Source organism: Budorcas taxicolor, chromosome 23, assembly GCF_023091745.1.
Source record: "Budorcas taxicolor isolate Tak-1 chromosome 23, Takin1.1, whole genome shotgun sequence".
NCBI classification, from domain to species: domain Eukaryota; kingdom Metazoa; phylum Chordata; class Mammalia; order Artiodactyla; family Bovidae; genus Budorcas; species Budorcas taxicolor.
The window spans coordinates 38,599,206-38,611,424 of record NC_068932.1 but is presented as its reverse complement, the minus strand read 5'-3'; the positions used below and the strand labels follow the sequence as shown (position 1 = coordinate 38,611,424).

At 36.1% G+C, this 12,219-nt stretch overlaps 1 protein-coding gene and 1 non-coding gene across 3 annotated transcripts in view; both read left to right on the top strand.

Annotated features, from left to right (window-relative positions):
• Nucleotides 1–12,219, top strand: part of EIF3A (eukaryotic translation initiation factor 3 subunit A) — a 31,968-nt gene that overhangs the window by 3,598 nt on the left and 16,151 nt on the right. For both annotated transcript variants that reach the window (XM_052660626.1, XM_052660625.1), the window contains exons 2-9: nt 1,849–2,039; nt 2,208–2,344; nt 2,733–2,896; nt 4,247–4,446; nt 5,562–5,770; nt 7,477–7,648; nt 11,016–11,120; nt 11,711–11,809. In XM_052660626.1, the coding sequence (XP_052516586.1) occupies nt 1,849–2,039; nt 2,208–2,344; nt 2,733–2,896; nt 4,247–4,446; nt 5,562–5,770; nt 7,477–7,648; nt 11,016–11,120; nt 11,711–11,809 (1,277 nt within the window). The remainder of the gene's footprint in view (nt 1–1,848; nt 2,040–2,207; nt 2,345–2,732; nt 2,897–4,246; nt 4,447–5,561; nt 5,771–7,476; nt 7,649–11,015; nt 11,121–11,710; nt 11,810–12,219) is intronic.
• On the top strand, nt 11,445–11,575 carry LOC128068112 (small nucleolar RNA SNORA19). The gene has a single exon (XR_008201460.1). It is a non-coding gene; the product is annotated as a small nucleolar RNA SNORA19 (small nucleolar RNA).

The window sequence follows — 12,219 nt, the reverse complement described above, 5'->3', positions numbered from 1 at the left end:
GGATATTGTGTTAAGATACTAACTTCAGTGTGTTTTGTGATTTCTCCTGTATAAGGTTTTAAAAATATACTAGAGTAGAAATATTGTTTATAGTTTTCCTGGAGGAAGGAATATTCAGAGGCAGCATTCCTGAAAGATATGATTGAAAGAAGAAATAACAGTTACTAAATCCATAGATCTAGTAAATCCGTCAGATAAGAGGCATTTTGGTCTGTTTTTGCCCTAGAATAGTTATATCTTAGATAATGTTATACATTGTTAGGTTAATGCCTAAAATAATTATTTGTCAAGGATTTTTTTAAGAAAAATGAACATTGATTTTAAAAAACAGATGTGTTTTAACTTTTTTATAGTGTAAACCAGTGTTCTGCCAAATTATTTGTCAAATTTTCAGTGGAGAAATTTGTGTGTGTGAAATTTGGCACTTAACTGAGTTTTAAGTTGAACATAACCAGAAAAGAACTACGTGTAGTCTGTTAAGTGTATTAAGAAAGTTTAAAAAAAAAGAAAAAAAAATAGGACAAATTTTAACTTTGGTCAGAAATGTAATGGAGGAGCTTTTGCTTTTTATTTTCAAAACAAGCAGTATACCCAAAATCTGAGGTTGGAACAGGTTTTGAAATATTGCTACATACAGAATGCCATCAGATTTGGGCAGTGAATTTTAAAGAGTATACATTGGTTTGCGCTACATTCAAATATTTTTTTCTCAATTAAAAAATAAACTTCTAATTTTAGAAGTTTGAGATTCACAGAATTATTGTAAAGATAGTACAGAGGGTCACACCACACACAGATTCTCCTGTTAATAGATAGCTTAGATCTGTGTGGTATGTTTGTTACAACTAGGGAATCAATGCTGATACATTATTATTAAGGAAAGTCCATACATTGTTCATATTTTCTCAGCGTTCTGTAATGTCCCCTGTGTATTTCAGGATCCCACCCAGGATACATTACGTTTAGTTGTCTCCTTAGGCTTCTCTTGGTTGTGGCAGTTTGTTAGGTTTGTTGATGGCCTTGACAGTTTGAGGAGTATTGGTTGTCAGGTATTTTGTCTCTTAGCTGGGATTTGTCTCAGTTTGTTTCTTGTGTTTAGATTGGGATAAATAAGTGGGGAGATACTTCGTGCTCATGGATTGGAAGACTAAATGCTGTTGTCAGTTCTTCCAAACTTGTTATGTAGGTTCAATGAGATCCCAGTGAGCTATTTTGTAGGTATCGACAAGCAGTTCTGAAGTTTGTATGGAAAGGCAAAAGGTGTTACATAGCCAGCTAGTACTGAAGAACAAAGTTGGAGTACTCACACTACCTGACTTCAAGATTTTCTGTCAGGCTACAGTAATCAAGACAGTGAGATATTGGCAAAAGCCTAGGCAGGTCAGTAGAGAAATGATCAAAAGACAGTCCCCAAATAGACCCACACAGTCAGTTGATCTAAAAGGAACATAGTCAATCTAATTTGTTTTTTCTACCTCAAATCTTAATACAAACTAGCAAAAATTGCATCAGCCAGATCATTGTGACTGAAGTTACACTTGCTTTTTCTGCCTCTTCAAGGGGGAGATTGTTACCCTCATGACTTGAATTTCTGGAACTTCATAAAGTAACTTAGACATAATTGGTGCAGAGGAATTGAGTGAAATCTAGTTTTACCTATAGGTCATATTTGAGATAGTATCAGTTTTCCATTTTTTTACCTTGGCATAGTGTTAGAAATCAAAAATAAATTGTGACCTCAAAAGAGATGGTAATAGGTTGGGAAATTAAAAACAGCCAAGTTAAAAAGCAAGATTTAGGTTTTTATATGGCATTCATAACTAATTTTCTTCTGAATTACTTTTCCAGAATTTCTTGAAGTTGGCAAAAAGCAACCTGCTTTGGACGTTCTTTATGATGTTATGAAAAGTAAGAAACATAGAACATGGCAAAAGATACACGAACCGATTATGTTGAAATACTTGGAACTTTGTGTGGATCTTCGCAAGAGCCATTTGGCTAAAGAAGGCTTATATCAGTATAAGAACATTTGTCAACAGGTATGAACAGCTGGGTTTTTATATTTTAGTAAGTGCTTTTAGTCATTTTGGGAGGCATTTACCTTTCAAATTTACTGCTTTATACCATAAAGTTTGCTTTTAAAATATTTTTTGATAAAATATTTTTTGGTTTGTTGGGAGACTTTTATTTATTTATTTATTGGCTAGGTGAACATCAAATCTCTAGAGGATGTTGTTAGGGCATATTTGAAATTGGCAGAGGAGAAAACGGAAGCTGCTAAAGAAGAGTCCCAGCAGATGGTCTTAGACATAGAAGATCTGGATAATATTCAAACTCCTGAGAGGTATGTGGGCTGAATTGCTAAATATATCTTTCTCATTGTTTTTCTTCACATGTGTCTCCATTGTCCCCATTTGAAGTAAATGTTTATTAGAAAGAATGCTTGTCTTTGGGATTCTAAATGTACGGTAACTTCAAGTCATGTACTAGTCAGAGTTCATAAAAGTGAAAAATTAAACCATCCGATAGGGTGTATACTAATTTAAATGGCTTTAATACAGATTGAGAATTCAAATACTTGGACTAAGTGATAGCTTTACAGTATGTTCAAAGTTGTAGGTAGGATTTGAACTGTTTTATAATGATCATTGTTGGTTTTGGTTTTATAATCATATGGCAAAGTAGGAAACCATGTCTAAAATTGTTTTCAACATTTTTAAATATTTTTGCAGTGTTCTCCTAAGTGCTGTAAGTGGTGAAGACACTCAGGATCGTACTGACAGATTACTTTTAACTCCATGGGTTAAATTCCTGTGGGAATCATACAGACAGTGCTTGGACCTTCTTCGAAACAATTCTAGAGTAGAGCGTCTCTACCATGATATTGCCCAACAAGGTAAAACAAGAACTGATTTGAAAAGTTGACTTAAGGATAGGTTTTGCAAAAGATTTAACTGTTAAAGTTAACCTCCTTTTCTCTGTACTACTTATTTTACATAGTTTTAATTCTTTCTTTGATGATTGGCATTCATTTAAATATTGAATAAGAAATTTGTTTCATTAGTCAAGGTAATTCTGTGTTTTCCATTGATGTCTGAAGCACCCTTTAAAGTCATTTTGGAATTTTCTAAGTGACTGAAAAGATAAACTTTCTATTGCTTTCTGGCAAACTTGATTCTATCAGTACTTTTGACTCTATAGCATACTCTTCAGCAAGCTGCTTAACCATATACTGGGTTTCTAAGGTCTTTCTGAGTTCCAGAGTGTTACTGAATATAGAACTAAACCTTACTGAAGATTCAGGATCATCATAAAAAGTATCCAGTAGTTAACAGTCCGGGCACTTTTAATCTGAAGAACTGTACTGTTTGTTTTCCTAATCTTGTCTTTTTGCCTTACTGTTCAGCTTATCTTCCCGTCAGTGCAACCTTTTAACTATATATGACATGAGTGGCTCTTGGCTTTTTCTTACTTTTAGCCTTAGGCACAAGCTTGTCACCATTCTTTAATATGGTATTTATTTTTGTTTATTCGAGTTGTAAGTGATTATGTGACTAAGAGTAGCTTACTAGGAGCATTAGAATCTGTTTCATTTTGCCCACATGGCTAGCATTTAACACAAGTCAACTCTCAACTGTTTTGATAACAGTTCAGATAAATATTAACTTGTAGTTAAACTGCATCCTTTTGTTTCAGGTCTATTGAAATAGAAATACTCTTTTAAGGGATTGACAAAGGACACTCAAAGAAGTTATTTTAGTATTGCATGTATGATAGTAGAGAATTATGTGTTTTAATGATAGAGCAAGTAGTTCATTTATACATCTGTGCACAATTGAAATTAGGTTACCATAGACCCCCAATTTGTATTACTCAGTTTGTTAGTGCAGAAGCTTTGTTTTCTAGTAAATTAGGTAAGAGAGTTAATTATATTTCAGACCAGAATTTTTTTTGCTCTTTTAGGGTTTGAAGTGATAAGTGTTTGAAAGGTGAGTCTCTCTTAGACCTAAACTTAAATAGCTTCCTTAGCTCTCAGAACCATTTCAGTCATAGACCAGGACTGATGACTATGTCTAAAAGGTGCTCAGGGCACATGAAGTGAGTTATAACTGATCATTTCTCAAAACTGATGCTGAGTTTGGTAAATCTTGTTAAGATAACTAACCTTAATACATGAAATAGAACCTGTTTAAATACTAAGTTTATGGTGGAAAGTACCTAATATATTTTACAATTACGCTTATAGCTTTCAAGTTCTGCCTCCAATACACCCGGAAGGCCGAATTCCGTAAGTTGTGTGACAACTTGAGAATGCACTTGTCTCAGATTCAGCGCCACCATAACCAAAGTACAGCAATCAACCTTAATAATCCAGAGAGCCAGTCTATGCATTTGGAAACCAGGCTTGTTCAGTTGGACAGTGCTATCAGCATGGAATTGTGGCAGGTATTTTGTGAACTATTTTGGCTTTTCTTTGTAGTAATAATAACCCATATTACCTTTTTTTCTCTTAATGAGTATCTGCGTCTTGGTATCTCTTGGTTAATTTCAATAGCTCGGTAACAGATTTGAGGTTGTCTGATGGAGAAGGAAGAGTTTGGGACAAGAAGTCTCAGTTATTTTGGTTCTTGATGCCTGCTGTCACTTCCAAGCCAAATCATCTGATCTCTTTTTCAGACCTCAGTGCTCAAATTGTGGCTCAGTGCATGGAGAGTATACATTTACAAAATTTTGTAAATAATTTCATGGTAGCTTTGTCTCTTGTTTACCTGGATTTAAAAAAATCGGTTTGTCTTTCCATCTTATTTTAATAATAATTTATTGTACTTTATAAAAGTATTGATGGCAACAGTTTAGAAATTACAGACTTGTCCTTTACTGCAGAGAGTTGGAGAAATGCAGCACTAGACTGTCCCCCTAGATTTCTCAGTGCTGTGTAGACTTAATAAGCTTGCACAGTGAATATCCTACATCAGAGATCTCGGTAGTGGGCATTTTGTTGTCAACATGGACTTTTTTACTCTAAGGATTCTGTAGACATTTTCTCATGAGTTATTTTTATATATTTGATTCTTATTGAAATTGCAGAGGCAGAAACTAAAAATTGGTAGTTTTCAGCCAATGAAAATGTGATCTGCTCTCCCATATTTTCCTTTTCTGCAGGTACACCCTTAAGATACCTGAACTAAAGGAAAAAGTTTAATAGAAGACAAGTAAACATGCCTAGTATGGAAAAAATGGATAAGTGAAAGGAAGAAAATATTTATCCATTATCTTAACATTCAGAAATAGCCTTTATATTGTGTTTTATGTCCTTCCAGATTCTTTAAAATTATATTCCCCCAAGTGGTGTGATACTCTTTAAAGGCTTGAGCAGTCTAAGAAATTGTGTTAGTTTTCTGAAATATATCAGATAGTTAAATTATGAATAAAAAGAACCACACATGAAGGTATTTTATTTGCTATTTTTATTCTTAAGTGTAATATATTTTAAGTTTCATAGATTTTTTTTGTTTGTTTTTTTAGAATGTAATGACTGTAATTTATACCACTAATTTTAGGAAGCATTCAAAGCTGTGGAAGATATCCATGGGCTATTTTCCTTATCTAAAAAACCGCCCAAGCCTCAGTTGATGGCAAATTACTATAACAAAGTCTCAACTGTATTTTGGAAATCTGGAAATGCTCTTTTTCATGCGTCTACGCTCCATCGTCTTTACCATTTATCTAGAGAAATGAGAAAGAATCTTACACAAGAAGAGATGCAAAGGTAAGAATCTTACTGTTGGGTAGTATTGAGATATAGAAGAGCTGTCTTGTAAATGGTGTGATAATGCTAGATCAGGGCTTCTCAGCTGCGCTGCTGACATTTGGGGGTGGTTATTTTTTTGTCAGGGGGACTGCGCTTAGGATCTTTGGCAGCATCCCTGGTTTTCCCACTGCTTACCAGTAGCACGCCTTCCGACTGTTAACTACCAGAAACTCTCAGTGGTATTCTTGGGCAGTATTCTTGGTCTTTGGTAGCTATCTTTTATCTGGTAACCGATCCTCCAATTGAGAAAATGGAATGTTAGAAAAGGCAGTGTTAAGGTATTAGCTTCCTTAACTGAGTGTAGGTATTTAGAATTTAGGAACTAATTCGACCCTCTCCCCCCAAAATGAGTACTTTTATCAAGTAACTTTTTCCCCCCAGCTATAAAACATTAACTGTGTAAATAATTGGCATGTGTATTTTTATGTAGATAGCCTATAACCTAACAATCTAAAGACTTTTATTTTTTTAGCATTACGTATATACTTTCAGTCATATTTGGTTTTTATTATATATTTTAGTTGGGTTTAGACAACTCACATACCGTTTCTTACTGGCAGACCATGTTATTTTAGTCTCTAGCAGAAGTACGTACATCAGATTGTTTTTCTTAGCTTGTAAGCAGTGCATGGAACCAACTAAGTTTTTTCTAGTGTATATGGCAACCCACTCCAGTCTAATTGCATGGACAATCTTGGACCGAAGAGCCTGGTGGACTGCAGTCCATGGGGGCTGCAAAGAGTTGGGACAGGACTGAGCAACTAAAAGTTGCACTTCCATGTATATATATGTGTCTTTTGCCACACAGAGCATCATGTGGGATCTTAGTTCCCCAAGTAGGGATTGAACGTGTGCCTCCTGCATTGGGAGCTCAAGAGTCTTAACCACTAGGCCACCAGGAAAGTCCCTTAAAAAACTATTGAGGGCAGTGTTCATTATGTCATTCACTATCAGTTATGTATGTAATCCTTGTCTATTGGAATAAGGGAAAAAACTTGATTTTCTTTAAGTTATTTCTATACTCTTCTGTTAGAAAATACTGTAAGAGTACTGTCATAATCATTAGGTTGTTTGGCTATATGTACATTATTTTCCTTAATCCTCCCAACACCTTGTGACTTAGAAAATTAAGTATCTTGCCTAAGGTTCCAGTCTTGGAAATGGACTCTTGGGCTCCAGAGCCCGCAATCCTTAGTGTCCTATGGTGCTCTAAATTCAACCTGAGTTTTGTGTTTTAAGGAAGCTAACATTTAACCTTTGCCCTCAACTCCCATAATACGTTTTGGTGATCCTTGTAACTTTTCCCTCTTTTCTTAAGTGTCAGTTTTTTCTTAGTTTTAAAAATCTTCCCTAATAGTTTCTATAAGGAAGTAGGGGTGTACGCAGATGTGTCTGTGCTGGCATTCAACACAGTCATTCTAGCTAGAAAACACTGACAGTAGTAAGTGGGTGGGCGAAGTTCTGCTTCTCCAAGTGTTCATTTTAGGATAATCCATTTCTTTTTTAATTAATCCCATGCTTTGATAAACGCTTAGGAGGCCAGTTCATCGTGGTGGTATACAAATTCTATCACTGGCACATTTTACTAGATAATTAAAGAGAAGTGTCTTTCTCCTTATCAAGTAACATTTGCAAATTTAACAGATTGTATCTTTGTTCTCCAGAATGTCTACTAGAGTTCTTTTGGCCACTCTTTCCATTCCTATTACCCCTGAGCGTACTGATATTGCTCGACTTCTGGATATGGACGGCATTATAGTTGAGAAACAGCGTCGCCTTGCAACCCTGCTAGGCCTGCAAGCCCCACCAACGCGAATTGGCCTTATTAACGATATGGTTGGTATAAGTTTTAGCACTCTTTAACAACTTTGAACAGAATGCTCTATGATCAGGTTTTATAATTTATGATTAAATGAATTCTGATGCATTGCCAGGGGATTCTGATGCTTGGACAAGATTGAGAACCATTGGTGTAAGTCAGCCCTGTGTTGAGGTGAGATGTTTTATCTTGAATGAGCTGGAGTTAAATTGGATGCAGCAGACAAGACTCAGACTAGCTTTGAGGACTAGCACGGGCCCCTTAATAAGGGAAGTATGATGGGCAGGAACGATCATGGCTTATTTCAGGGGCTGTAGGAAAAACTGAAGCTGATAGGTATTAGAAATACGATGAGTCCAGGAAAGCATGGAATTAGATTAGGCCCAGTTCTGGACAACTCAGGTGTTTCTAACTTTGTTTTCTTTAACTTTCATTGAATGTTACTAAGGCAGTGGTTCTTAATTAGGGCTATACACTGTAATTGTGTGTGAAGTACTTTTAAAAATGCAGATTTCTAGGTTTCACCCACTGCAGATATTGATTTCAGAATATAGAGCCCAAGGTTTAGTATCTCACAGTGTTTTACATTGGACTCTTTAATTCAGTAGGAATTTATCATGTTAGTGTCTGTTATCTGCCAGGCAAGTGATAGTTGAATGGAATTTGTACTCCAGAGGTGTTTGATTCACGGTAGTTTGACTTAGTGGTTACTGTGGTACAGCTCTAGCAAATTACTTCAGGATAAGAGAAAAAAGAGGGAATATAGGCCTTATTTCTTCACTGACAGAGCCAATCAGTTTGGATAAAAGTTAATACATATTGTATATGGCAATACTTTTATCTTGTAACAGTTCTCTGTTATAGTAGCAAGGCAAGTTCCTTTTGTGGTCAATTTTTCAAAAGAACTAACTTAACCTCTGCAATAGTATTTCTCTCTCAATGCCTTCCTGTTTTATACTGCTGCCATTTATAAAAACTGGCTTTGTGTGTTGGCATGTTTTTATGGGACTGAATTAGGATTGCTGCTGGTGCTATGTCGCTTCAGTCGTGTTCGACTCTGTGCAGCCCCATAGACGGCAGCCCACCAGGCATCCCTGTCCTTGAGATTCTCCAGGCAAGAACACTGGAGTGGGTTGCCATTTCTTTCTTCAGTGCGTGAAAGTGAAGTCACTCAGTCGTGTCTGACTCTTAGCGACCCCATGGACTGCAGCCCACCAGGCTCCTCTGTCCATGGGATTTTCCAGGCAAGAGTACTGGAGTGGGTTGCCATTGCTGTCTCCTGAATTAGGATTAAACGTAATTAAATAAGAGCATTGTATTTAGGAAGAGGTCTTAACTAGCAAATAAGTATTAGAAAAAAAATTTTTTTAATACTGAAAAGTGTGCCTGATGGAAGTATTATCCATATCTCTTGAGCTCATGTAGCATACCTTGATGTTAAAGTTGATCAGTTACGATACTGATGTAGGAATCTGTTGGTGAGGTCAGGGTCAGTAGGCAGGACATTCACATTTGGGTCCTCATTGGACCCATAAATAAATTCCTATAAGAAGGCTTCTAGTTGGTGCCAGATGAATGGCTTAACTAGATGTCAGGAGGCATTGTCTAAATCTTGAGTTCACTATATGTACAAGGTCGAGACCTGAGTATTATGTTTATGTATCTAAATTCATAATCACCTAGAGAATGATTCTAGTGTCTCAGGAACAGACTCAAGTTAATCAAGTTCATAAAGAGATTATTAAGCTTGGGAAGCAAGTTTATTTCAGTAGATGGATGGCCTGTCTCAGTACATTCCTTATTGGAGGTTGTGCTCAATGGAAAATCCAGAATATTCATTTATTTAAAATACAAGTACAGTTGATTCATAATGTGTTCATTTTTGCTGTACAGCAAAGTGATTTAATTTTATATACATTCTTTTTTATATCCTCTTCCATTATGGCTTATCTTGGGATACTGAATATAGTTGTGCTGTTCAGTAGGAAATCTTGTTTATTCTGTATGTAACAGTTTGCGTCACTAAACCCCAACATCCCAGTCCATCCCCCTGCAAGCACAAGTCTGTTCTCTATGTCTGTGGGTCTGTTTCTGTCTCATAGTTTAGATTTCACATGAAAGTGATCGTATGGCACTTCTTTCTCTGTCTGACTTCACTTGGTACGATCATGGCTAGTTGTGTTTGTGCTCCAGCAATGATGTTACTCCATGCTTTTCCACTGTGTGTGTGTGTGTGTGTGCTTTATTAGCTCATCTGTTGATGAACATTTAGGTTGTCTCCATGCGCTGGCTGTTGAGAATAGTGCTGCTATTCACAATAGTAGGGGTGCATGTATCTTTTTTGAATTACTTTTTCTGGGTCTGTGCCCAGGAGTAGGATTGCTGGATCATGTGATAATTCTAATTTTAGTTTTCTGAGGAACCGCCATACTGTGTTCGTTAGTGGCTGCCCCAGTTTCCGTTCCCATCAGCAGTGTAAGAGGGTGCCCTTTGTCCATACCTTGTCCAGGATTTGTTGTTTATAGATTTCTTTTGCTAATGGCCATAGAGTAGGTGGCCATTTGTGTTGATGAGTCTCTATCATTTCATGGCAGGTGTGTGACTGATGTCCCATGACCTGAGGGCAGGTTAGACAAGCTACATCTGTATTGTGCAAGGAAGCTCTATTCACATATCAACTTAAAATATGACTAAATTGTAACATACATTTTTAAAGTACATGTCCTAAGTATAATTGTGTAAATTCTCAAAAAGATTTTTCCATTCACCACTTTTTCCTATTTTCCTCCAAGAGTAGCCACAGTCCTGGTTTATGACACCACAGATTAATTTTGCCTGTTTGTATATTTTATATGAAATTTAAATCTCACATAAATATGTGAAATTCTCCTCATTGGTGAGATATATTCATGTATTGAATATAGTGGTTATTTCTTTGACTGTTTCTGTATATTATGTGAATCAGGGCCTGTTTTGTCCTGAGTTCTCTCTTTTTGTTTTGAGTTTGTGGCTTTCCAAGCAGTGTTTCTGTAATAACTTTTCTCTGATACAGCTATTTGTAAACTGGTATTTACTTTTTATTGATAATAAACTTATTTGTATTGGCTGCATGAATTGTCTTGGTAAATATTTTGATTGTGTTGATGAGTTTTTATTTCCTTTGTAAATTCCTGTGGGGTTTGACTGTAGAGAGTTGCATAATTTGGGGCAAGAGACTCAACATAGTGGTCCAGGATTTCTCTTTGGTAGAGGTGGTTGAGGCTAGATAAATACCAGTCATTTCTCAGATCTCCAGTGTGATATTTTTATTTAATTTATAATCAATTCAGAATCCCAGTTACAAAATACCTTCAGCAGTTAATCCTTTTGTGTTGCTCACTGTAGGTCAGATTCAATGTGCTACAATATGTTGTCCCAGAAGTAAAAGACCTTTACAATTGGCTGGAAGTCGAATTTAACCCACTAAAACTCTGTGAGAGAGTCACAAAGGTAAGCTTTGGTTATATTATCATGTAGCCATCCCTGTTACAGTTTTATGTTGTATTATTTTCTTTTTTATTGGAATATAATCACTTTACATTGTGTTCGTTTTTCTGATGTACAGTGAAGTAGATCGGCCATATGCATGCATATGTCTTCCTCTGTCTTGGACTTCCCTTCCACCCTGGTCATCGCAGAGCCCCTGCTGAGCTCTGTGTGCTGCGGCTTCCCACTAGCTGTTTTCTACCCGGCAGTGTGTGCTTGTCAGTCAGAACCTCCCAGTTAGTCCCGTATTTGTTAACAGAGAAGTGTTATCCTATGTGTTCGAATTCGGTGCACATTTCATTGTCTTTTTTTCTTTATGTCAAGAGAAAAGATATTTCTGATGTGCTAAATAAACCTTTGGAGGTAAATTAGCAGCATGACTTAATTTAGCCATTGCTGTCAGTCACCTTCATACAAGAGTCAATAGCTTCCTGTTACATTTTGTATTTCTTTGCATAGTGTGGTGATTTTGTCTGTGAAGAAAATGAAAAAGTATCACAAGTGTTTTAGTATTTATTGTAGAGAAAATATAACTCTTTTAATGAATTTTATAGGTTCTCAATTGGGTTAGGGAGCAACCTGAAAAGGAACCAGAGTTACAACAGTATGTTCCACAACTGCAGAACAACACCATACTCCGGCTTCTCCAGCAGGTAAAGATGGAAAAAGATGGATGTTTCATGGAACAGCTGGGAGTGTTCCAGTGATTGTTCTGATCACAAAACTAAAAAATTTGGAAATAGCCCAGAAAAAAGCTTCCTCAAATTCTAACCCTCACCAAAATTATTTTATGTGTTTGATTTGAAAAATAGTTATTTTACATAATTCATAGCTGCTTTTGTCTCTTTTGTTAGCCATTGTCTTCGTACGTTTTTCCTTGTTAGCCATGTACATCTTTCTTATTCCTTTCAATACCTATGTAGTTTTTCATTGTCTCAAAGTACCATGGTTTGTTTATTCAGACTATTGGTGGAAATTTTTTAGTTTTTTTGGCCATAATAAAAAGTTGAAATACTGAACATTTTCTTTACAAGTGTATTTGCGTATTTCTGTAACTTTTGTA